Raw genomic sequence first — 27180 nt, 5'->3', positions numbered from 1 at the left:
AAAGAGTCCGGTATGCTAACTGGTACATCCTAACACTCGTGCGTCAACTATTGTTACACCGGGGGAAATTTTATTTACATTTTTTTGATGTTTTTACTTATTTTTGACACAGAGAGAGGAGGAGCTGGGGAGGGGCGGGGAAAGATGGAGACAGAAACTGAGGCAGGCTCTGTGCTGACCGCAGAGGGCCCGACACGGGGCTCAAACTCGTGAGCCATGAGATCATGACCTGAGCCAAAGTTGGATGCTCAGCTGACTTAGCCATCCAGGCGCCCCTGAGAAATTTTACTTAAAGAAAGAACTTTATCTGAAAAGGTGCAAAACCTTTTGAATATTAATACCCGGAAGATCAGGGAGAGAGGCATGTGGGTCCCATGTGGGCTTTTCTAAGCAAGATTCATGTGCTGGGTATAGAAGTCTGAGAGTGCATGCAAAATAGAGTCTAAGAATTTCTAAGTCAAAACCAGATAAATAAGCAAAATCCACTGAAAAGTGGGAGATGAGCCCGTGGCAGTGATCACAACCCCACGAGCACCCCCTAGAGACAGACCTCAGCACTCACCACCGCTACCCTATCTGGCACACACCTGAGCCTCCTGGGCAGCTGTGGCCTCAGGACCACTCAGGGCTGGCTGCTCCCTGTCCCTTCCTAGCCCCACATGCCCCAGGCCACAGCCCTTTGTTGATAGCCACCAGCCCTTCCAGTGTTTTTCCCATCCAGTTTCTTATGCTGCTCCGGGCTTCCCTCCCATTCCACCATCTCATGGTCTAAATCATTCCACAGCCTTGGAAGGAATGCTAAGAAGGGCTCTTGGATGGAGTTAGACCATCTCTGGGAGGAAACCTGGAAACAATTTATCATTTCAGGCTTCCCCCCTCATAAAGTCCTTCCTTTCGGTGACAAAGCCACAATTGATGGTGCTCCCGTGCTACCCAGTCCACTCACCGGCTCTCTTCAGTGCAGCCCCAGGCAAAAAACTTTCCCAACTCCCTATGCTAATAAATCATGCTAATTATGGTCCAGGCTGTCTAACTCGGGCCTCCTCTGACCCAGACTGTCTGCCTCCCTACGCCGAGCCCTGGGCTTGCTTTGTTCTGCTTCTCCTCACCTAGACTGAAGCTCTGGTAAGGAAGACCTCATTTCCCTGAGAACAAACACAGTCCCAAAATAGTAACAAATTACAGGTGGCTTCCATTGAAGGCTTACTGCCGTCCAGATGACTGGGCTAAGTTCTTTACAGGCATTTCTTTTCCTTTTCACAGCAAACCTTCTAAGAGGTAGGCACTATTATTATTCTTGTTTTACAGAAGGAAGCTGGGGTCCAGAGAGGTTAGGAAGTTAGGACTGCACAGCTAATATGCTGAAGAGTCAGGACTGCAAATCAGGAAGGTCCATGCCGCAGCTCAAACTCAGCTAATCCACACAAATCCCTTCCAGGTCTTTTTCTTCAGGTCCCTTCCACATCAGGTTAGTTGACGGGACAGTTAGAATGGAGGATGGGAACAAGGGTCTGATTGAATCCAGGAGCTGGCAGGTTCATTTAGCTTCACGAACCTTCTCATCGAAGTTCCCCGATCAGCAGAGGAGAAAGACCAAGTTCTCCTACAAAGGGTCTGGGAACATAACTCAAAGCTCGAAGTTCAAACTATTTTTACAGTCTGCAGATTTCACATTGTGTTGCATAGCAAAGAAAAGTCAAAATCTCCCCCCACCTAGATTTTTGCTTTAAGTGAGGCTCCAAAATAATGAATAGTGTTGGCTCCAGAATTTCTATGTAGGAAAGGCTTGGGGGCAGCAATTCATGTGGAAGAGATGGCAAAGGGACTCGCTTAGATTTTTTTTTTTTTTAAGAGCACTTGGTGTAAGATTGAGAAGACAGCAGGTGTCTGTAACAAAGCATGGAAGTAGTGGATTAATGGACCCACTCTCTGGCATTACCATTGGAGATGCCCAGACATTAATCATGTGGGTCCCCTTACCCTTGGCACCCTCTGTGGGGATTTAGCCCCTGCCCCTCCACCCCAGTGGGGAAGCATGGGTCTCATGTGCATCCTGAACATCAAGCATTTTACAAAACCACACAGTGTCCCCACATTTTGGACAGCATTGGTTGCCTAACTCCTGCTGGCAATTCAAGGACAAATTAGCTTGCTTTATAGTATAACTTCCTTTGTTTTCATAAAGAAAATAAACCCAAGTCTCTGGAAAGGAACAAAGCTGCCGACCTACACACACACACAGACACACACAGAGAACCTATTAGAAGTATTTGAGGAAATACAATCAAAGTAGTGCTATGGGTAGCCCCAGTACTAACAAGTATAAATGGATGGTATTTAATGAGCACTTACTACATAAACGCCTGCCTCTCTTCTAAGTGCCTTCCATGGACATTCGCTGCTGACCATGTGGGCATGTGAGTGTGCCAGCCCAGCTCTACAAGCTTAAGTCTTCCCTCTGAGTTTAAATATACCGCAGGTTATAGCATCACTTGTGAGAACTACCCCCCAACCACCACCAGAATTGCTGAAAACTCCCTTAGCTTCTCAGTTCTTCCTCCCAGCATAGCTGGCCCTTGAACAAATGTCCTGACCCACTTCCAACTTCAAAGTTGCTGGCTGAGTCTGATGCTTAATAGTGGCCTGTGGACATTTAGATTAAGTCTTCCAGGCAGGAGATGTCATTTGCACACATAGGCAGAAGGGCTTATGCTCAGCTTCCCCAAAGAGTTTTGATTATTTTATAAATGCTAGATGCATTGAGAAAAACGCTTTGTATTTCCAGACAACACAACCTATTAAAGATAATATATTCTGTGGGTGCATTACCCTTTCCTTTTTTAAAATTTACTTTTAATTTATTTTTAAATTTTTTTAATGTTTATTTATTTTTGAGAGAGAGAGACAGACAGAGAGACAAAGCATGAGCAGAGGAGGGGCAGAGAGAGAGGGAGACACAGAATCCGAAGCAGGCTCCAGGCTCTGAGCCATCAGCACAGACCCCAATGCAAGGCTCAAGCCTAAGAACTGTGAGATCATGACCTGAGCCGAAGTCAGACATTCAACTGACATTACGGTTTTTTTGTTTTTTGTTTTCAGTTCACACCATTTAATGTTTATTTATTTTGGAGAGAGAGAGCACAGTTTGGGGAGGGACAGAGAGAGAGGGAGACACAGAATCCGAAGCAGGCTCCAGGCCCTGAGCTGTCAGCACAGAGCCCAACACGGGGCTGGAACTCGTGAACCTCGAGATCATGACCTGGGGCGAAGTCAGATGCTTAACCCACTGAGCCATCCAGGGGCCGCACCCTTTCTTTTATTTGCCCTGAATTCATGTCTTTCAGGTGGCAAAAGAGTCTTCCTCATGCCATTCTAAAGACTGTAAATCTGGTCATCATCAGTCTCTCATCCTCTTTCTGATTTTTTAAACCTTTTTAAACTAAATTTTATACATGTATGATATTATACATATATACGTAAATTTCACATTATCTTATATTTTACATATTACACGTTAGACATAAATTTTTTATGTATAGCATACCATACACACACACACACACACACACACACACTGTGTGTGTGTGTGTGTGTGTGTGTGTGTATAATTATCATGTGCGTTTATGCCTTCAGTATGCCTTCGTCCAAATCTTTTTTAGTCAGTCTTTGAGATGTGTCCGACTGGGTCCTCCTCAACCGAGGGCAGTGAGGCATGATGTGATGCAAGATGGAAGAGTTGATGTGGACCTAACTCCTTTACTGACTACCCACATGGCCTTAGTAGAGTCACATAGCCTCCCAGAATCTCCTTTTTCTCAACTATAAAGTGGGGACAATAATCCTTGGTCATTCAGCCAGTCAGTTCCACTCACTGAGCACCCACAGCGGGGTAGGCCAGGCCGCGTGCACTCCTGGCTCAGGGTGAGCAAAGCAGAGCTGGCCAGCCATGTGGAGTTCAACGTTGGGGGGGGGGGGGGGGGTTGGGGGGCGGCGGTGGTTAGGCATGAATCCTTCTGAGAAGGACACCTGAGGGGGCTGTGCGGACGTGGGAAGGCTCCCTGAGATGGGGGAGTGAGCTGTGGTCTTGAGGATGAGCAAGAATTAGTTAGGAGACGGTAGATGGAGACCTTGTTCTGGCCCAGGAGCAATCCTGAGGGAGCCACAGGGGAGAGGGTGAGGAGGGGCCAGAGGAAGCAGGCCTTCCTCACCTCTGTCAGCCTCATCGCTGCACCCCTCTAGTGAGGACAGGACCATGGAAACACACGGCAACCAGAAAGCGCCCCATGATGCTGACTCTCTTTGCCCTCTGTGTAGTGAGAACAGCCGTTTTCCTCTCAGCTCCGGGGGCTGTGGGAAGGCCTTCCCTGAAGAGAGCCCGCCATGCTTGGCTCTGCCTCTGGCTTTTCTCCAGGGGGAGCCGCACACAAAGCCTGCTCTGTGGGTGAGCTTCAAAGGAGCGAGCTGAGGGGAACAGAGCCTGCCAGCAACACCTCCTCGTGTCAGTGCCCACCCCCACCCAAGCATTTCTCCGAATCCTCCAGGCCCTTTAGCGTCCAGAAACAACATGGCCCTCTTCACGTGCCAAAGAAAATAACAAGGGGGTGGAAGTGGAAAGAGGAGGGAATGGAGACTTGGCGAAACCTTTCCACGGAAAGAAATAAACTGTACCCTCCAACTGTTGCACACCGATAGCCACCTCCGTTGGGGACTCAGCTAGGGACCAAGGGTGGAAGAATTTCAAGGCTCATAAACATCCCTCATCAGAATACCAGGAATGTCAAAGGCCCCCGAGGTTTACTCAAGCCAGAAATCAGTAGATGAAAGCACAGACCAGACAGGGGAATGGCCGCCCTATTTTCCCAGTAGACCCTATTGGCCCCAAGGTGCCCCTCACGGGCTAGTGGGCGGGCCGCAGCCAGCGACCAGCAAGCAAGAAGTGAGGCGGCCTCCTCGTTCTCCTCACCCACCAGGTAGAGGCAACAACATTGATCTCGACCGTCTTGACAGACTACCGACCCTTTATCCACATGCATATAAAATTCTGATTACAAACTTAAATGAAAACAAATCTATTGTTTAAGTTGACCACCCCTCAATCCACTCCACGGTAGGGAAAGAGATTTCTGGAAGGGCTCTGAGTTTTAGGGGGAGCCTCAGTTTCCCCCTCTGTGAAGTAGCCTGATCATTCCTATTTGGGAGGATTTGAGGCACTTGAGAAGCTGACACACCAGGGGTGCTTGAGGAGCTCCTGAAGGAGCAAGACTCCTGACAGGCAGCGAACATCTCTCTTGCCTTGAATTGGAAGCTCCGTAGATTCACTGGGGACAGTGGCAGCAAATGCAGCATTTACCAGGGAGTCAGAATAGCCTCATTGACATTTGCTGTGGAGTCTAACTCTGAGTGACACTTTCTGTCGTCGACACAGCCCGAGCCAGTCACTGTGCCATCCTCTACGTTCTGCCTTTCTCCTCACTTTTTCCACACTCGTCTGCCACCCTCTTCTCCTGGCATTGGGACAGAGCTGTTGAGCACCCAGTCTCTGTTCCAAGCCAAGCATGGCCCCTTCCCAGCCTCCCAGACAAGATGGTGCCCACTTCTCTCTGGGTTTGTACGGGGCTCCTCTGACGGAGTGACGGGGCTCTGGCCTCAGGATAGAAAAGCATCATCAAAACCACAGAAGCAACAATACAATCAACTCCCCCACGTCTCTCTTCCCCAGAGGAGCCCGCTAAGGTGATCCAAGCTCTGTCGGACCGCGGGCAATGTCTCACCAGCTCGAACCCTCGGCCCTAGATGACGAGAAACGGCGCACAAACCAACAGCTAGTGTTGCCAACTGTTGTAAGAGCAGAGGGAATCAAATCAGCTTCAGATTGTGTCTGGCACACAGTCAGCATTTAATAACTATTGAGTTGCTGATCGTTTTCTAGGCGCTACACAGCCTATATACGTTAACTCCAAATGGCACCACAGCCCTGTGAGTTGGGCATATTATACCTATTTTACAGATGAGGAAACTGAGGCTTGAATGTCTATGGACCCCGCCCAAGTCGCAAGCAGCCAAACTAGGGTTGGAACCCGGGCTCGTCAGGCTCCAAAGAGTGTGCTCTTGATAACCTGTTGTCCGAAACCGAACCACTGAAGGGCCTTGTTCTCCCCTTCTCCGCTACTTCTCCTCTTTCTAAGCATCGAGACCAGGTCCAGGCACTCTCAAGCCATGACTGGGTTTCTCACCCGTCATCCTCTCTCCTGCCCCGACGTCCACCTGTAAGATCCAGTCTCTTCTGGTTTTTGCAGTGCAGTAGGTAACCTGGGCCCCAGAGCACCCCAAAGCCAGAGGCTCTTTTAACTCACAGCAGAGGGGTGGGGGTGTTAACACAACCGAAGCCTCCTTCGGGGGCCCTCTAGAGGCTTCCCTGGGGGCGGCTGTCCCTCACTTCCCTCTCTTCTGGCGTAGCCTGCGACTCTTACTGGACGTCCGTCCACCCCGAGTACTGGACCAAGCGCCACGTCTGGGAATGGCTCCAGTTCTGCTGTGACCAGTACAAGCTGGATGCCAACTGCATTTCCTTCTGCCACTTCAACATCAGCGGCCCGCAGCTGTGCAGCATGACTCAGGAGGAGTTCACCGAGGCGGCCGGCCTCTGTGGGGAGTACCTCTACTTCATCCTCCAGAACATCCGCTCGCAAGGTCAGTGTCCAGAGGGCCGGGCCTCCAGGGAGGGGCCCGGGACTGGGACCGAATGACCCCACGATGTGACTCACACGGCAAAATCTCATTCGCTGGAACTCTCTGTTCACTAACATCCCCGTCACCAAAACCTCTCGATACCTGGAAGTTCTAGTTTGCTAGGATTAGAGATCGTAGGTCAGAGGGAGCAAGTTAAGGGGAAGCAAGTTGAGTGCTTTTTTTATACGAGAAGAAAAACTAAAAAGACATTCAGGAACCAGATACAACAAAACAATGTATTATGTTAATTAAGATTTGCAACCATAAACCATGGAAGAAGAGGTTTCTGCTTGACTTTTCATTAAGCAGAAGGAGGAGAAAGTTAACTAGACCCTTTCCCTTCCCATTTCCTGAGGAGTCCGATTCATTGACATTTCGTGATCACTTTCCTAACGGTCAAGGAGAAACAGCCAGAAGGTGGCGTCAGTGGCATTCTTTAACATTTCAACAGGCCCTGCGAGAGCAGAATGTTGAACAGGTGTTTTAAAACTGGATAGGTTTCTTTTTGAGAACGTATAATTCTGTATCCCCATGTCACAGATAAAGGAACTATGGTCCCAAGCTATTAAGTGACTTCTCCGATGTCATACAGCAAACAGGGTTAATTCATGGAAAATCAATAGAAAGCAAAGGCTTTGAGTTCAGAAAGACCTGTGTTCCAATCCTGACTCCAACACTTTGGAGCCATAGGTCCTCTGGCAAAGGGCTTGCCAACTCTCTGGATTTCCACTGCCTCGTCTGTACCCTGGGATAATAATACACCTTCACTGGTGACAGGTTTCAGTGAAACATTGCCTGGAGCAGCAGAAAAAAGGGTAAATGCAATAAATGGCAGCTGGGTTTTTTTTGTCATTATGAATATAACCAAGGGGAAGAAATTTTTAAAAATAAAGGAAATATATTTCAGCTCAATTTTAAGAAAAGACATTTCTAAAGGTTAGCACCTTTTTCTGGGAAGACTGCTTCAGAATATACTCAAGGTAGGAAGCTCCCCATCACTGGAGATAATCAAGCAGTCTAATAGCTCCCTGATCGATGGGGGTGCTGGGGCAGGGATTCCTGTCTGGGCAGAAAACCACAGAAGACCTTCCAACTCTAAGAATTCTTTGCTTTCCCCTTTCTCTCCCCAATCATGAGTGCCTGAGGGCGGGCAAGCTATAGATGTTGGCCTTGGGGCACTGCTCAGCTTCTGTCCTGGGAGCCATGACCCATCGGGGGCAGGGAAGGGACAAAGAGACCTGCTGTCCATTGTTGTCCAGTCCTGGCTTCTTTAGCCAATGACACTGCCCTGCCAGGAGCAGTGGTCTGGGTGTAGAGTGGGCCCTCCCTGAAAAGGGGAAAGTCTGAGTAAATCACAGCAGCTCAGAGTAGAGCTCCAGGCTCCAGCACCTTCTGACGGAACCTGTTTGCATGAGAACCCCTGGGCCACAGAGAGGGAGGTGTCCCATCCAGGAAGAGGATGCAGCTTGGCATTGCCGGCCTTAGCCAAACATCGTGTCCATCCAGTTTGTCCCCAGGCCCCCAGCAGCCACTGTGCTGGGGTCTCTTCGCATGGGTACCTCCCTTCCCTGACACTTGTTACAACCCCAAATCCCTATTCCTGGTGCCAGTGCCTCAGGGTCGGTGCAAAACAAGCCCAAAACAATTGTTTTTCAAACAGACCATATTTGGCTCCTTCTTATTCTGAGGAATCCCTGGAGTCACAAAGCCAACTCTAACGGGGGAATTTCAGGCCAGCAACGTTCTTCAAGCAGGAATGTGTGCTGTGTATTGTGAACTGAAGTACACGTATTGTGACCAGACTTCACAGTGGCCCAATTTGCCTGGGACACATCGTTTTCACCTATTATCCCAGAGTAGTTGTTACTAGCACTGTCTTTCATTCTCAAAAGTGCCTGCATTTGGATAATAAATTAATTATATGGTGATCTGGTTATTATCTAGTTTAGGCCTTCTATTATTGCACAGATTAGGACTCTGGCAGAATAGGACACAGAAGGGCCGCCTGGGTGGTTCAGTCGGTTAAACGTCCAACTTCAGCTCAGGTCATGATCTCCTGGTTCGTGAGTTCAAGCCTCCTGTTGGGCTCTATGCTGACAGCTCTGAGCCTGGAGCTTGCTTCAAATTCTGTGTCTCCTTCTCTCTTTCTGTCCCTCCCCTGCTCGCGCTCTGTCTCTCTCTCAAAAATAAACACTAAAAAAAATTTTTTTTGAAAAAAAAAAAAAAAAGAATAGGACACAAAACAAGTACGTTTTGACAGCGGGAGGAGCTATGGGGCAGCATAGGACCCAGCGTGCTGTCCGGTTCGGAGGTATCTCAGTAAGATTTAAGGGCCTGGAAACCCGGGGACGCTGGTTGCTGGAAGATGAGGTCAGCAAGGAGTGCGGGGGCCACAGTGGAGGTGGAGTGGGTCCCTCATCGGTTAATCCTCTATCCTGTGCTCTGGTGGCCCTGTGGGCAGAGCGGACCGTGGTGTCCCGGCCGAGCAGAACCCATCAGAAAATGGCACTAGGAATAAACAGTCCCAAATGTGCCCTGTCCCGGCCTCCTGAGTCAGTGGAAGTTGGTGCTCACTGGCCACCAAGCTAGGACAGAGGTGTCCTTTTTCCTGTACTGCTACATGGTAACTTGATTGGAAACTCCAAATTCACCCCCAACTCACCCCATGCTTCAGAGGAGCAAACCAAGGCCCCAACATGGCCCCCCAAATCCTTGTTAAAGCCTCTCAGCGGGCCTCGCACTTCTTTGGGCCTCCTGCATCCATTTTCCCCTGTGACCAGCACGTAGCAGGCATTTAAATCCCCAGAGGATTAGAGGCTACATCATAGACCACAGACCCTGAGAGCGGAAGGGGGACTCAGCGGTGGTTTTGTCACCTGTGGCCAGTGAGGAACACGAGCCTGGAGACTGAGTGACTGGCAAGGTCCCACTGGGGTCAGTGACAAGGTCCAGCTCAGAGTCCAGGCCCGCTTGAAAAATCCTAGAGGCTGCTGGAATGCATGGCCCTGGGGCCCTCTCCAGGAGGCCTTTAAAAACCAGGAGACTGTCATCTCCCAAGGATGGCTTCAGGGTGGCCCAATTAGCGCCAGGTGGTCTCCAAGATTCTTTCTGAAATAAAACTACCCCACAGAGAGGACAGCTGTCCCCCCTTCTCCCCGCACCCCCTCTCCTGGCCAGGGAACCCAGGATCACGGTGCGGTTTGTGGACTTCTTTTTCTTTCCTAGGTTACTCCTTCTTTAATGACACAGAAGAGACCAAGGCCGCCATCAAAGACTGTAAGTAACCAAGTTCAAGCTGCCCAAGGCTGTGCTGAGGCTGCTGCTGGGCACGGGGGCTTGATGGTCCTTTTGTGACCACGTTGAAAAGCTGATGACCTAGAAACGGTCACAGACCAGGAGAAGACAGCAGGGAGAAATGTGGTGGGCAGAGCACGGGGCTTGGATTTATGGATTCCTTGCCCTCCCCAGCCTCAGTGTCCCTATCTGTAAAATGGAGTGGCCCTCGCCAGGTCATGGTGAGTTGGAGAAACAGTGCACATGAAGTGGCTGGCAGATGCCAGCGACGTGGACGCTCCAAACACTGGTATCTGTGAGCAATAATCATCATAATTACTAGCCATGGGGGCCTTGTAGCTGCTAATGTCTCTCAAGATCTGAGCTCACTAAGCAGTTTTCAATTACAAGGGGATGGAGGACCTACAAGAGCCCTATTGATTCTGAAAACTAACCCTCACAGTTTCACTTTTGCAGACGGAGGTTTAGGAAAGGGAACTTTGGAGCTTTCTTTTTAATGTTTTAATGTTTTATTTATTTTTAAGACAGAGAGAGACACAGCATGAGTGGGGATGGGGCAGAGAGAGAGGGAGACACAGAATCTGAAGCAGGCTCCAGGCTCCGAGCTGTTAGCACAGAGCCTGACGCGGGGCTCGAACTCACGAACTGTGAGATCATGACCTGAGCCGAAGTTCGACGCTTAACCGACTGAGCCCCCCAGGCACCCCTGGAGCTTTCATTTTTTTAAAGACGATGATGGTTATTACTTTTAGTTGCCAAGTCCCACACAACGGCCCTGGCTTGGGAACTAAGAGGAGATGTGGGTTCTGGGTCCTGGGCAGGCCCCTTCCCTCCATAGACTTCGCTCCTTCATCTACAGAGACAGGACAGAGCATATGGGTACTGCTGAGGCCTCTGAGGGGCAGACACAGACAGATGGGTTCTTATGACTTATTGTTTCTGTTCTGAAAGTCCCAAGCAATCAACTAAGGATTCAGGTTATCTGGTTAATGAAGGGGTTTTTTTTTAATTAATTTTTTAATGTTTATTTATTTGTGAGGAGAGAGAAAGAGAGAGAGAGACAGAATTCAAGCAGTGGAGGGGCAGAGAGAGAGGGAGACACAGAATCTGAAGCAGGCTCCAGGCTCTGAACTGTCAGCACAGAGCCTGATGCAGGACTTGAACCCATGAACTGTGAGACCATAACCTGAGCCAAAGTCAGGCACTTAACCGACTGAGCCACCCAGGTGCCCCATGAAGGTTTTTTCATTCAGAGTTTTAGTGCAGGAATAGCTGCATCCATGAACCACATTCTGTAGGCTTACAGAGGCCCGAGGTGCCCCAAGGACCCCAGTGGACCTCACAAGAGCAGCTCTGCTTTCCGTGAGGCATCCCTGCATTCAGGCCTCAGAGCATAGCCTCATCCCTGTCTGGGAACAAAGCTCCCATGGAGCTTCCCAGCTCCACTAGAATCCTTCCGCAGCAGTCTGCAGGGTGCAAACCCAGCTGTCTCCACCCAGCCCAGGCCAGGAGAAGCCCCTGGAAGAAATGAGCCCACTGAGGCCCAGGGGCAGGCACCTGCTGTATTCCTAAGCAGCAATGAGTCTGACCTACCTGACCCTTTCTCAGGGGTCAGTGTCTCTACCTATAAATGGGTGTCTTTTTGCCAACCTGCCTTCCTCACAGCTAGGAAGAGATAGCGTGTCGTAAGTTCTTTAGAAGAAGTTGTTACATGAGTATACAACTAGCCCCAATTAGAGTCATTGCTATTATAATAATAATGGCAGTTAGCATTTACTGAGTGCTTACAAAGAGCTGGGCCCTGTGCTAGAATCTTTATAGATATTGTTTTAGGTAATCTTCTCAATAACTCTGTAAGACAAGACCTAGTACCACATAGGAACTAAAGCTTAGAGGTTAAAGGTTAGGAAGGTGAGCAGCCCAGGTGTGTCTAAATCTGAAGCCCTTAACCCCTACTCTCCTACCCATTCCTTTCTTTCCCTTTTTTTTTTTAATTTTTAAGTTTTTTTAATTTAATCCCCCAGGCACCCCTTTTATTTCCCTTTTCATTCATTCATTCAACAAATATTTATTGAACACCTACCATGAGCCAGGCCCAGGCACTTACTATGTGCCATGGCTGCACTGATGAGGATAACTTTGGTCTTGCCTTCATAAAGCAAGAGAGGGAGAGAGACATTAAACAAATAATCCCCATAATAAATATGTGATGACTAAGTATGACGATATCGCAAAGGAAAAAGACAGGGTGCTGTGTGTGTGATGGAGGAAAGATTGTATTTAAATTAGGGACCAGGGAAGACTTCCTGGAAGAAGAGATATTTTACATTAAACCTAAAGGATGAAAGTTAGCCAGGAAAAGAAGGAAGAAAAGGGTCCAGGGAATGAGTGGCAAGTGCAAAGGCCCTGGAGCAGGATCAATTTTGGAGCCCTTGAGGAAGAATCAAAAAAAGGCTAGAAACTCTCACACTAGGAGGCTCAATATGGTAACCACTAGCCACAGGTGGCTATTAAATTTAAATAAAATTAAGTAAAGTTAAAATTCAGCTGCTGAGTCACACTGGCCATATTCCAAGTGCTCCATAGCCACAGGTAGCCAGTGGCTACCACATAGGACTGCTCAGCTTCCTGTCACCATGATAAGTTCTCTTGGACAGCACCTTGGTAGATCATTGGCCACATCAGCAGAGGGAGGAGTGGGAGCTGAGGCCAAGAGCAGGGCAGAGGCAGGTCATGTACAGCTCTTGAGTCTGGATTTCATTCTGAGCAGTCTGGAAAGCCACTAAAGCAGGAAACGATAAGATCCCGTCTGCATTTTAAGAAGATCTCCCAGACTGCGGTGTCTAGGTCAGGAAGGAGGACAGCCAGGAGGCTACTGTCCAGGAGGAGAGTGATGGTGATGGTGGCCCAGACCAGGTGACAGGAGGGACAGAGAGAAGTTTGTGGAGGCAGAGGTGGTGATAAGACAAGGACTCTAAGCTGGCTTCTCTGGCACATGCACCCATGGAGACAAGCACTCCCAGTGTATGCCCTGCCCAGCCTGCTGCAATCAGGGAGGCACAAGTTCTAGACTGAACTCAGGGTCATGTGGTCTGGTGAGTACAACCGAAAATGAGCACCACAGCTTTGCCGAGTTGCAGCCTCCACGGCTACAGCCAGGAAACCACAGCCTTCCCACTGGGCCCCTGGCTCTCTCACAGATTTCCCAAAACAGAAACCCTAATGTATAGTTTAATAGGAACGGATCATATAAGGAGCCTGTTCTAGAAAGTCCAGGACATATGATCATGATGCCCACGGCCCAGGTGATGTTTCATGATCTTAGACACCATCCACCCCAGAAATGAGCTATGCCAGCCAGAGGCCAAGGCCTTGGCCAACCAAGACAACTGGCATCCTGGAGGCTTCAGGTAACGTTCCCATGAGTCTTCAGTGAAGATTAACATCACTCATTGGCATTTGTAAAACACGTGCCCAGAGCGGTGCCAGGAAGAGTACTGCACATACTTTAGCCCATTTAATCTTCATTAAAACTCCAACAGGTGGTTTTGTTACTCCCATTCACACCTGAGGAAATCAGAAGAGCAATAACTTGCAAATAAGATGGGATTCCAATTCATTTTCTCAAAGTCTGTTCTTGTATACGCTATGCCATTCACCAAACAAACACACACACACACACACACACACACACACGCGCGCGCGCGCATACATGCACATGAGCACAAGCGCCTAGACCCTTCTCTTCATTCTGTTGCCCCCTCAGCTGAGACCCAAGGCTCAAGAATCTTCTGGGTCTGGGCCCAGCTCTGCAGTGATCCAGAGAACGAGATGATTTTCAACTTAGTACCTGCTGAAGGGACCCAGGCCCAACAAGCTCTGAAACTGTTGGACTGGCCCAAGTGACACGCCCCAGCCCCTCCCACCCCCACTGCAGAAATGCCAGAAAACAAAGCCTGAAGGCCTGGGTTCTAGGCTCAGAGCCTCTCCTCCTGACACGGAGACTGGGCTCTATGGCACCGCTCACGTCGTGGGGATGTGATGAGCTGCTTTTGGAAACTCTGCCTCTCCTGCCCCATATTGGCTTCTGGACTTCAGTCAATGACTGAGAATATATCCTTTGGCCACATTTTAACAGTCTCCAGCCTCAAGGCAACCGAACCTTTCCAAATCCCAGAGACAGCAGAGAACTGAGGCCACGCCCCAGTCACCCCACACTGGCACAGCCTAGCTGCGGGGACACATTCGAGATAAAGATAGTTCTGAGACAGGGAGACGTGTCCCCCAGAATATCACTGGCAAAGAAATACAGTGGGTTCGTGGGGGTGCTGTGGCCTCTGGCTGGCATCAGTGGGGGCTTTGACTTGGAAACCTGCCTCTGCCTGGCCATCTCATTGATGGCCACAGCGCCTCTGCCCCCAGGGCTCCCCACTGCCACCCTGCCAAGCCAGGCCTCCAGTCTAGGGGACCCGTGAGTGGCTTCAAAGCCACCAGTGAGGACTGGGGGCAGATAAAACAGAGTTATGTGTGGCAAGACCCACAAGGAGAGGCTCCCACAGTCCACATAACCCCGTTTCACACTGACCTATCCTGTGTTCACCCCAGCCAGCCGAATACCCCTCATCTGCAACACATGGAAGAAATCATAAAAATTAAAAGGCCGACTTTTCCCCTCCCTCTTCTTGCCGTTTTGGCATTTCAGCGAAAGCTTATTGTCTCTTCACCGGTTAGTAATTCACCTTCATCTATTTTCACCACTCCAGTTGCTTTCTCTCTTCTTAAAAGATTAACCCAACAACAGGTCTGCCCCGTGGGGGATGCTGTGCATGCAGCATGGCGTCTGAGGGGACAGAAGGGCAGCGGTCTTTCTTGTCGCAGTCGGCCAGCTGTCTGTCCTGCTCACCTGCTTTCACGTCTCTCCACCTGGCAGCTGTCCCCGTTCTCCGCTGACCTCGCCCGGGCATTCACTTGTGGTTTGCACATACCTGCCCGTGTGCGTGGGCCTGTTTTTCCACATCAGTGCAATTCCAGGCTGTAGCATCTGAAAGGGTGAAGAGGCCCAGGGACCCTGAAGGCTGAAGGCATGCGTGCACCTCATTGTTTGCTCCAGTGGACATGCACTGGGGCTGCCGGAGCTTAGGGCTCTGAGGTCGGCCTGCTCCGGCGCTGGCCAGGCACGTGACCTGCCCCGTGCCCGCCCCACCTACCATCCGGGGTGCCGCTTTCCCTGCCCCCGCCCGGTTTCAATATTCCCAGCATTTATCACCGGCCAAAATGGTCCATATTGGCTTGTTGGTGAGATGTTGCTACCCACTCGGAGGTCTCAGAGGAGAGACTTGGACCTCTTTTGGGCCGTGCCTCCAGCACCTCGTGGCGTGGGCGTGCGGTGGCTCACTACTCGCGAACCAACGAGCCAATGACCTGCAGTGTGCTCCCCGAGCCCCCTGCGCCGCCGTTTATTTCCGTGTCACGTGGGGATAGGAACAGAGGGTCACCACAAGGGTGGGTGAGGTGAGTACCCGGCCACAGCACACGCTCAACAAGCTTAGCTCATAGTTAGTCGGGAAACGTCTGTCAAACACCTACAATGAAAGAGACAGGCTAGAGTAATAGCTCCGAACGTCAGCTTTGGAACGGAACTGCCCTGGGTTCAAGTCCTGCCTCCACCGCTCGGGATGAAATCTTTCAGCTCTCTGGGCTTCCATTTCTTCCTCCATAAAGTGGACATAGCAACAGTACCACACAAGGTGGTTGCAGGAATTAAATCAGATAGTTTGCGTGAAGCACTTAACAAGCACTTGGCATTTAGCAAGCGTTCCACGGTAGAGCAGAAAAGAGACAAGATCAACCACTGCAGTGGAGTAGAACTAGTGCTGTGATACTAAGGCACGCACAGTCGCTAGGAGACAGAGAGGGGACCTGACCCAGGGGTAAGTTCAGAGAAGACTTCCTGAAGAGGTCTGGAGAGCGAGAGTGGGTTTGGTGGAAGTGGGGAGCAGGGGTCTATGCAAAGGCCCTGAGGCAGGAGAAAGCCGATTTGCATTGGGACTATCTAACTCAAGAGCAGGGAAGAAGTTGGGAAGCAGCAAGACAGAAGGCTAGAGAGCTGGGTGGAGGTCGGTTTGTGAAAGGCCTGACTAACGCGGCGGGCTTCATCCTGGAGACAAGAGGAGGCTACTGCAGGATGGTAAGCCAGGGAGAGACATGACCCAGTAGCACTGAGACAGATTGACCTGGTCAGCAGTGTGGGACACAGGACACCATTCCTTTCCTTGACAACATACTTACCCTTTCATCCAGTGATTATAGCATAGTATACCTACTAGACTCACAGTACACATGCTTAGTACAGAATGGCATGTGGTGTAGTGGTTGCTCAGTACTACCTACTGAGTATCTACCATACTCCAGGCCCTGGGCTGGGTGTCGGGGGGACAATACATCTGGAGACACAAATCCCTGACTTCTGATGGGAATAGAGCGTGAACTAAATAAAAGATGTTCTACCAGGTTCGATGGTGATAAATATTAAGGCAAAAAAGAAAAAAAGTAAAATAAAATAAGGGATTATGGATACAGGATGCTGAGTAGGGGTGAGTGTGTGTGATTCCACTGAGATGGTGATTTTGAGCAAAGATGGAGAGGAGGGCCAGAACCACGGATATCCAAGGAAAGAGCACTCAGGGCAGAGGGAGGGCAAGTGCAAAGACCCTGGGGTAGAATGTGCACGTGAGTTTCAGAAAGAGCCAGGAAGCCAATGTGGCTGGAGCAAAGTGACCAAGGGGAGCGGCGGGGGGGGGGGGGGGGGGGGGGGTGAGATCTGGTACCACCTGTTTCGTTTATCCGTAAACCATATACTACTTTGAAACGATGCTGTGCGAGGGTCTCAAGCGGTTACTTACAGCGTGAGTTCTAATTGAGCTCTGTATTGAGTTCCTGCCTTGCTTTATGCCATTCATCAGCTCTGGTCTCTCTCTGCTCCTGCTAGTGTCCCTTCCAGTCTGTTCCGCACACCCGAGTCAGAGAAATTTTCTTAAAATGTGGATCTTGGGGCGCCTGGGTGGCTCAGTCGGTTAAGCGTCCGACTTCAGCTCGGGTCACGATCTCGCGGTCCGTGAGTTCGAGCCCCGCGTCGGGCTCTGGGCTGATGGCTCAGAGCCTGAAGCCTGCTTCCGATTCTGTGTCTCCCTCTCTCTCTGCCCCTCCCCTGTTCATGCTCTGTCTCTCTCTGTCTCGAAAATAAGTAAATGTTAAAAAAAATTATAAAAAAAAAATTTTTTAATGTGGATCTTGTCAAACTCCAAAGTCTTCACTTTACTCTTTGAATAAAACCCTGAGTCCTTACTATGGCCTGTAAGGAAGGCCCTGTGGGCTCTGCCAGCAGCTGGCTTCCCCAGCATCCTTGTCTGCCCCTCCCCTGGGCACAGATGCCTGCCTCACTGGTTCTCTCTGCATGCTTGTCTCTGCACATGCTGCTCCCTCCCTCCGGGACCCTCTTGCACCTCCTCACATCTGCGCAGATCCCTCCTGCACAGGAGGCCCTCCCTGGCCACCCCACCTAACGTGGGCACTCCCCCCCCCCCCCCCGCCAATTTGTTCTCTACCTGATGTCTTGCTTCCTTCCCAACACCTTAAATAGGTGGATTGTTTGTTTGACTCGTGTGTTGCCTTGCCTGTGGGTCCTTAAATTCCACCTGCACAGGGACCAGGTCTGTCTCGTTCTCTCCTGTTCCCAGCACAGAGCCCAGAACCTGGCACCCAGCGGGTCAGCGTACAAACGCTTCCTGCAGGCAAACACCTCGCACCTACTATTTACCCCCAAAGCGCCTTGGCTGCCACAAAGGCAGCCAGTTAAGAGTTGCTCATTTTGGTGTGATTTAAGCTCTGAGTGACTTCTCCTGCTACAAATGAATCTATTTCAGATGCCGATTCCAACTGTTTGAAAACCAGTGGCACCAAAAGTCAAGACTGTCACAGTCATAGTCGAACGAGTAAGTGTAGAGATGCCATTTCTCATTTCTAATTTCCTAAAACCACTCATGAGACAAGCACTCTAATACACTTTCAAACTGAATGTTTGAATGGGACCAGTTGTTTCCCGAAGAAGGTACCAGGAAAGTTGACTTTTATGGCATCAAAATCACATTCCTTTTCACTTAGACATCATGTTACAAGAATTAAAATGAGGAAGGAAAGAAATTTTCTAACCGTGTTGAATTTCTGAATAAGGGTCTATTTCTCCTGGTCTACTGGGGAGTTTTCTCTCTGAAGTACTCATGGACAAGAGTAAACACCAGGTGTTGGCAATTCTGTTAGCCTTTCCCGGCCCTAAAATCTACCCAGTGCAGAACTAACTCTGTATTAAATCGTAATCCTCCAACGTCTGCTCGGAGGTAGGTACTCTTATCCCATTTCACAGATAACTAGAGAGATCACGATTACAGAGCTAGAAGAGGTGAATTCAGGACCCAAACCCAGGTGGTTGGACTCTCCAGACAGGCTTAACCACAATGGAAAAGTGTGGTTAAGTGGTTAAGGAAACAAGAGAAATACCAGCTTTTCATGAAAAACATAATTGTAGGATTGGTCTGCCCAGAGAGGTAGGGTTATGGGATTTGAGTACAACCATAATGCCTGTCGGCCCATTTGACTGTCATTTAATTATTTCCTAAGAATTAGTCCATAGCTCCACGAAGCGAGGACAGTGTGTGAGCCACGGTGTTTCCGGTCAATATAAATTTGGCGTCCCCGTATGTGTGTTTTCTGATTGCTTTCATAGAAGACAGACATTTCACGGCTCAGTCAGGTTCCAAGTGGAGCACTGGGTCATAACGATGGAAAATAACCCCATAAAAGAAGCAGCTATTCTCATAAATTAATGAGAAGTTGTATACTTCTCTTAGAATTAAAAAAAAAAAATTAAGTTTATTTATTTATTTTGAGAGAGAGAGAGGAAAAGAATGAGCGGGGCGGAGGGCCAGAGAGATGGAGAGGGAAAGAGAGGCTCCAAGCAGGCCCCGCGCTGTCAGCCCAGAGTCCGACGTGGGGCTCAATCCCACAACCCTGGGATCATGACCTGAGCTGAGATCAGGGGTCGGACACTCAACCAACAGAGCCACCTACGTGCCCCTTAAACGATTTTTAAGTAACTTTTTTTTTTCCCCTTCTCAAAAGGCCTCCAAAGTTCTCATCTCTGGGAATTTGTGCGAGACCTGCTTCTATCTCCTGAAGAAAACTGTGGCATTCTGGAATGGGAAGATAGGGAGCAAGGTATTTTTCGGGTGGTAAAATCAGAAGCCCTGGCAAAGATGTGGGGACAAAGGAAGAAAAATGACAGAATGACGTATGAAAAGTTGAGCAGAGCCCTGAGGTAAGTTAAGAGCATGAAATGCCATGAGCCTTCGGGCAGAGTTCTACAAAATGGCCAGCCACAGAGGATTAGTCTGTGTTTGCAGCTCTTTCCTTGATAATCGAAAGGTCATGAGACAACACTGTGGTTCTTAGTTACAGGTGGGATTATGGTTTGTAAATGGACACGCCGTCCTTCGCATTCTTGGCAGTGGCCCCGGGGATCATGCCGAGTGCAGGCCATCCCACGCATACACACACAAAACGCGCTTTGAACTGAGAGTGGGGAGGCTCAGTCTTCAAGATGTCTGGGAAAGGTTTAAGTGTAAGCTGATAGCAGGGTGTGAAAATACCAGGGTAACCAAAGACCAGCCTGCTCACCTAAGAGGAATGAAGGACAGGGTTTGTATTCTGTTGTTTTCCGGGGGTGCGGACCTCCCCACATTCCTCTTCTGCTTGCCTTTCTCAGGTACTACTACAAAACGGGAATTCTGGAACGAGTCGACCGAAGGCTAGTGTACAAATTTGGCAAAAATGCACACGGGTGGCAGGAAGACAAGCTATGATGTGCTCGGTTTTATGCATCTCTGTCTTCTAAAACAATCGGATCACCAGAGACATTGCAAAGTCTTTTTGTTGTTGTCAACCTGCAAATGTGCTGATAAAATTTCTCCACCTGTCAGCTTACGTTTGGATTCAGAGTTGTTGTCATCTGCGTGGGGACAGCGGCAGCAGCTCTTAAGAAATTCCCTTTTTTTTCTTACCCAAGGGGGAGGAGGGGGTGATCTTTCGCAGTACCTTGATGAAACATGACTTCCCGAATCAAGAGTTGCAGACACACAATAGCCCACGCTATTGGTGCTGCTCGGAGGAAAGGATCCAGTTCTGCCACTGGAGACTCGTCCGGTGCTCCGGACGAGCCGAAAGGCTCTGAGCCGAAAGGCTCAGAAGTTTTCACATTTTTAACCGTGGCAGCTCACAAAGGAAAAGCAGTTAGTATAGTGGGAGGGGGTGAGACGTGGGTGAGAAAAAACATACTGTAGATTTTAAGTCATTCACGTCAAACGCCATAGAAAAGTTTCTTAATTAATAAAGGAGCTAATCCATCAAGCTGGGACGTGACTGGGTTTAGCATGGGTTAATAGTAAGTTTCTGAACCAGAGCATCTCTTGCGCCGCTCAGCAAAACTCCCATGGCCATCTTTCTAGAGCAACACACTTAAAATTAGGCACATTATTTACTCCTGCTGAGTTTATTCCCCTTCTTCTCCTCCTGGCGGGGGGCAGCCAAGTTAATCAACAGATACTTGTACCGATTTCCAAATCACCGCTGTTTCTGATTCCAGCCGTCAGTGCCACAAAATTGTAACTCGTTGATTCCGTCAGTGGCCAAGGCGTTAAACCTTTATAGACCCGGCAGTGCCCTGACCACTCTGTAATGGCCGATTAAATTTATAAGCCTCTTTTGTTTTGTCTTCCTGGCATGTACTCAAGCTCTAAAACACATTTCCTTGACAAAAGTAGCGAGAGTGAATTTATACCAGTAAATGTTCACAGGTTTGAGTCTGCACTGACATCTTCTCATTACTCACGGGGCAAGGGGGGGGGGGGGGCGGGAGGAGCCATTAGTGACCTACAATGAGGTGGCCTGCCCCGAGGACTGCTACTCCACCCGAGCAGGGATTTCCATGTGACAAGGCACTGAAACAGGATACAGGCTGAGGACCTCCGTGCGTAGAGTTTAACTTCAAAAGCAACGTGTTTTAAAAAATGTGAATTACTGTAAAATAATCTATTTTTGGATTCACGTGTTTTCCAGGTGGATATAGTTTGTAAACAATGTGAATAAAATATTTAACGTGTTAAAGTGTCTCTGTGTCGTTAAATTCCACAAGGCAGGCTCAGCAAAGCATTAGCGACCTGGGAAACCTTTGACGACACTTCCGTTTCTTAGCGTTTTGGACGTGTAAAGAGCCCCAGAAGATGCAAGAAATATATGCAGTAACCCTACCCACCACCTCTACATCCTAAGGCAGAGGTTCCCCTAACAAAATGGAATACATAGGTGAGTGGGACCTACGGATACGTTTCTGTTTGGTATCCACGTGCGGGCATGCACACACACACACACACACACACACTTTTTTTTTTTGCTCGTTTTGAGGTTTGGTTTTGTCTCTCACTCTGAATTAGTTACCTTATCTAAAAATCAGGGGATTGACTGAAAATTCCAGATTTCCAGCTTCTTTTAAAAACTCAGATCCGGCCACACTAGTTTTCTCCATGCTTTGTGGCAATAATTTCCTGGGGCTAAGTAGAAACTGCCCCCTTTGGGCAGAGCATCTGGTCACCACTTCATACCTCCTTCCGGACATTCAGCTATGTTCTCGCCCTATTGTGGCGTTTGTTTCCATGCACCCAGAATGCTTGTACGTTTTGAACTTGGGACCTCCGTCTTGGCCATCTGAAGAGGTAAGTGCCATGGCAGTGGATGGATCAAAGCCCACAGTCCCACTGAAAGAAGAGATTGTCCAGAAAATTGGAAATTTGCTGACGGGAGAGAACTGGGAACTTTCCAGCAGAGAGTTTGGCAGAAGCAGAACCAAGAAGTTGAGGCAGGGGGAGATGGCGGGGACTGAGGTGGGGGTCAGAGCGGGGTGGGGGAGTGGGGGGGGGGAGGAGTAACACGCTACCTAAGAGATGCTGCCCAGCCCTGGAGGGGGGGCTTCGAGCAATTCACAGAACGAAAGAATTTATCCCTCTGCCACTCAAGAAGTTTTCCCTTTACAAAATCATTAAACCAGCATCCTCTTCGCATTAGTTTCCTAGAGCTGCCCGTGACAAATGACCACATTTGGTGGCTTACAACAGGAGGGATGTATTGTCTCCCAGTTCTGGAGGCTGGAAGTCTGAAATCAAGGTGTTGGCTGAGCCATGCCCCCTCCCTAGACTCTAGGAAAGAATGCTTCCTTTCCTCATTCTGCTTCTGGTGGCTCCAGGCCTCCTTGGCTTAGGGCTCTAAGATTCCAACCTCTGCCTCCACCTGCAAGTGGCCTGCCCCTCCTTCTCCCCTTTGGTCTCTTAGAAGAATACTCATCTCTGGATTCAGGAACCATCTGGATAATCCAGGATGATATCTTGAGACACTTAACTTAATGACATCTGCAAAAACTCCTTTCATATAAGGTCACCTTCACAGCTTCCAGAGGTTGGGACACGGGCTATCCTTCTAGAGGACTTAATTCAACCCACTATACTCTTTAAAATGTGAACTTTACGGGGTGCCTGGGTGGCTCAGTCGGTTGAGCGTCTGACTTCGGCTCAGGTCATGATCTCACGGTTCGTGGGTTCAAGCCCCGCATCCGGTTCTGTGCTGACTGCTTGCTCAGAGCCTGGAGCCTGCTTCAGATTCTGTCTCCTTCTCTCTCTGCCCCTCTCTTGCTCACACTTTGTCTCACTCTATCTCTCAAAAAAAAAAAAAAAATGTAAAAAAAAAAATTTAAATGTGAGCTTTACTTGAACATAGAGCTCCGTGACACAAGTCACTAAAGAACGGAAAATGTGAAAAGCTGCTTAAAATACCACACTGCCAGCAAACGATACTAGAGCAAAAAAAACAAAACCAAAACCAAACAAACAAAAAACCCTAAAAATGACAATGCAAAATTCAAAGAGTCAAATGAGGGAAAAGTGGTTGCTTTATTAAAAAAAAAAAAAAAAAAAAAGATCACAGTAGAGCTTTAGATAGAAAACTTTCAGTATATTCGTGACTGTTGAAAATTGTCCAAAATCTAAAAGTATACAGAACTTTTTGAGTTCACCTCTCCTAACCTTTCACGTTGTTAAAAGCTCTGATGAGGACTTTCAAGCCTTCAATTTGTCTCAGCAGCTCATTGAAAGTGGAATTTGGCCATCTGCTTTGTGGTGCCATGAACTAAGAGGCCAAGAAGTGGCCACAGAGCCTGACCGCCTTTCTCTCAGAAACGCACGTGCTAAGGTCTTAAAGCTCATTTCCTTCGTAGATAAATTGGAGCGATGCTCATGTACCAGGGAAATACAAGATGAATGTGTTTTTACATCAAAATTCTGACACTGGATTTCACAAGAACAAGGAGTTCCCTCCCAGAGCTTAAAAGCCCCGACCAAGTACTCCTCTCAGGAGAACAAATCATCGATTTTAAAATACCGGGAGTTGATCTTCAGGCAGCGGTGTGCCAGAGCTGAAGGGAAAATGCCCTTTAAGGTGAGGATGTGAGAACTGAAGAGGACGTGTCCGCACAAAAGCAGGCACACAAACGATCACAGCAGCATCACTCAGAGTAGCCGACAAGTGGAGGCGCCCACATGTCTGTCAACTGACGAACGGGTAAATAAAACACAGCACATCCGTACAGTGGCATATTATTTGGCAATAAAAGGAAATGAAGCACGGTACACGCTGCAACATGTAAGAACCTTGAAAACACGATGCTGAGGGAAAGAAGCCAGTCACAAAGACCGTGTGTCGTAGGCCTCCATTTAAATGAAACGTGTGGAACAGGCCCGTCTCTACACAGCAGGTAGACTGGTGATGGCCAAGGGTTGGGGCAAGGTTCAGTTGGGGGCAGGGTGAGTGATTGGGTTTTGCTGGGGGGGGGGGGGCACAAAAATGTCCTAAAATCAATTATGATGACTATACAACTCTGTATATATACTACAAGCCACTGAATTGTATACTTTAATTGCCTGAATCTTACGGTATGTAAATTATGTCTCAAAAAGCTATTATCTTGGGGCGCCTGGGTAGCTCAGTTGGTTAAGCGTCCAACTTCGGCTCAGGTCATGATCTCACGGTCCGTGAGTTCGAGCCCCACGTCGGGCTCTGTGCTGACAGCTCAGAGCCTGGAGCCCGTTTCAGATTCTGTGTCTCCCTCTCTCTCTGCCCCTTCCCTGTTCATGCTGTGTCTCTCTCTGTCTCAAAAATAAATAAATGTTAAAAAAAAAAAATTAAAAAAAAAAAGCTATTATCTTTTAAAAAAAAAAATTTTTTTTAACCTTTATTTTTGAGACAGAGAGAGACAGAGCATGAACGGGGGAGGGTCAGAGAGAGGGAGACACAGAATCTGAAACAGGCTCCAGGCTCTGAGCTGTCAGCACAGAGCCGACACCGGGCTCGAACTCACAGACTGCGAGATCATGACCTGAGCCGAAGTCGGCCGCTTAACCGACTGAGCCACCCAGGCGCCCCTATTATCTTTTTTTAAAAAGTTCCAATGATCCACTGTGTCAAACACTGCTAAGAGACCACGTGGGAGAAGGAAGGAGGACGGACCATGGGATTTTGTTTTTCATTGTGGTAAAATACGTAAACACAAAATTTAATAAGTTAATCATGGTACGTGCCCAAGTCAGTGGCATTAAATATATTCACAGCATTGTGCAACCATCACCAGCATCCATCTCCAGAACTTTTTCCTGTTCCCAAACTGAAACTCTATGACCATTAAACACTAACGTCCCCCTTCCCCAGCCCTGGGAACCACCATTCCACTCTAGGTCTAGAGGGTCTGACTCCTCTAGGGACCTCATATAAGTGGAATGATACCATATTTGTCCTGTAGCTGGCTTATTTCTCTTGCATCATGCCTTCAGAGGTCATCCATGCTGCAGCATGTGTTGGAATTTCCTTCCTTTTTAAGCCTGGCGCATATTCCATTGTCTGGATATACCAACTTATGTTTATTCATTCATCCATCAATGGAAACTTGGGTTCTACCCATCTTTTGGACATTGTGAATAATGCTGCTATGAGCACAGGGTGTACACACAGCTCTTCAAGTCAGTGCTTTCACTTCTTTGGGGCATATACCCAGAAGTGGCATCGCTGAATGGGACCACTGGATTTTAGCAGCATGGAAGCCACTGGTGACCCTGGCAAGGGCAGCCTGATTGGAGCAGGTTCAAGGGAGGACAGAAGACAGAGGGGATAGCAAGGAAAGGCAATTCTTTTAAGACGTTTTTCCATAAAGGAGAACTGTCGACTGAAGGGGGCAATAACAGGAGAGCCCTCCGAGGGCAAGAGACGATTTGACTTAGAGCAGCAGGTTTTCATACTCACAGGGGTGATGGACGAGAGCACAGGGAGAACCCAGAGTAGGAGGGAGGGCATGTGGTCAGTGCACATGAGGGGTCTGGCCTTCAGTAGGAGCAGAGCTCACCTCTGTCAATAGAAAGGAAAGGGGAGCATGTGGATGTCGATGCTGGCAGTTTGGAAGATTCCGGTGGGGGAAAAACCAAGGAAGTTATTCTATCCTTGGTGAAACAAGGAGCTGAGAGGCAGAGGGAAAGGAAGAACCAAGTGGGAGAGTTTAGTGAGGAGGGAAAGACAGATTTCCAGGCAGTGCTGAAGGCCTACCTGAGGTTTGGGGTCAAATTTTAAAAAGTCCAGCCAACAGGGCTGTGTTTTGCTCCAGTCACGGTCATTTCCAGTGCAGGAACTGAGTCACTGAGAGGTGTCCCTTACCAAAGCTGGGTTCTGGAATAATTATGATTTAGAACTACATAAAATTTAAACAGAGTAAGAAGGGAAGTGAGGACATGAAGAGGGTGATGATCATTGAGAACTGACTGAATGTTCTAGTAGTGCTGAGGAACTTACTGGGGGGGCGGAGTCTATGGTAAATTAATTTTCAGATACAGTCACACACGCGCGCGCACACACTCCACTTCCAGGGGTGGAGTACAATTCCTCACTCTTGGACTTTGGGCTTAGCCATGTGACTTGCTTTGGCCAATGAAATATCAGTGGGCATGGCACAAACAAAGGCTTCAAAACCCTTGTGCAATTGGGATTCTACTCTTGCAATCTCAATTTCCAGAGAAAGGAAAAAGAGGTTTCCTTTTCTTGCATTCTTACACTTCTGCCATCACTATGGCCTAGCCATCACCATGCATCCCAGAAGGCTGAGAGACATGTGACACAGAGTCACATCGCCAAGCTGCCCCAGCTGAGCCCAGCCTAGATCAGCCAATCCCTAGCTGACTTGGACACGTAGGTGATATCTGACTTAAGTCACTGAATTTTAAAGTGGTTTGTTACAATGCAAAATCTGACCAAGACACAGTCCTAGGGGGCTGAACTGGAAAGCTGTGGTGGTCAAAGTCAAATATTTTGAATAACCACCATACAACCCTAGGGAGATAAGAACAATTATTGATTCCACTTCGAGATGAGGAAACTAGTGCTCAGAGAGGTAAAGCAACTTACTCAAATATCCACAGGTGGATAACACACCATGTCTCACCAATTTTAGTCACCTTATGAATTTGGCTCAGAAACTCTGAGGATGTCTCTTAATGTCACTTAAAAGGAATACAACTAGGTATTGCTTCCCAGGAAGGAAAACCTAACTGGGGAAGTTAACCTCATCAATATTTATCTTTGAAAATTACAGTAAGATGTCTCCAGAGCAAAACTGGAGACACTTCCAGGTGTCAGATTTTTATATACAGGAAACACGTTAAATGCACGTGATTTTAACTACTGACTTATTTCTAGATGACAGAATAAACCAAAACGGGAAATTATCTCAAAAACTCCATCTCTGTGTTTATAACCAATATTCAAATCAACTCCTTCCCCACTGTCAAATTATATTAATTTGTATGACTTTATCTTATATCATAAAGATACATATATTTATCTTTTATGTACTGTAGAAAGACAACTGTAGTGAGGTCACCATATTGAAAGTATTCACCACTGGGTACATATGGATAATCTTACTTTCTATGTTGACAAATGTAATAGTTTCAAAAACACACACAGGAA

The 27180-nt window shown here is 48.3% G+C and overlaps 1 protein-coding gene across 1 annotated transcript in view; it reads left to right on the top strand.

The window, feature by feature from the left end:
- ELF5 (E74 like ETS transcription factor 5) overlaps positions 1-21511 on the top strand; it is a 33083-nt gene extending 11572 nt beyond the window's left edge. The window contains exons 3-7 of the mRNA XM_015537501.2: positions 6457-6690; positions 9955-10005; positions 17946-18014; positions 19198-19393; positions 19841-21511. Of these exons, the coding sequence (XP_015392987.1) occupies positions 6457-6690; positions 9955-10005; positions 17946-18014; positions 19198-19393; positions 19841-19937 (647 nt within the window). The 3' untranslated portion in view covers positions 19938-21511. The remainder of the gene's footprint in view (positions 1-6456; positions 6691-9954; positions 10006-17945; positions 18015-19197; positions 19394-19840) is intronic.
- Positions 21512-27180: the final 5669 nt, after the last annotated feature.

The sequence above is a fragment of the Panthera tigris genome, chromosome D1, assembly GCF_018350195.1.
Source record: "Panthera tigris isolate Pti1 chromosome D1, P.tigris_Pti1_mat1.1, whole genome shotgun sequence".
Taxonomy (NCBI): Eukaryota; Metazoa; Chordata; class Mammalia; order Carnivora; family Felidae; genus Panthera; species Panthera tigris.
Note: the sequence above shows the minus strand (reverse complement) of the source record. Positions and strands in the feature narration are given on the sequence as shown.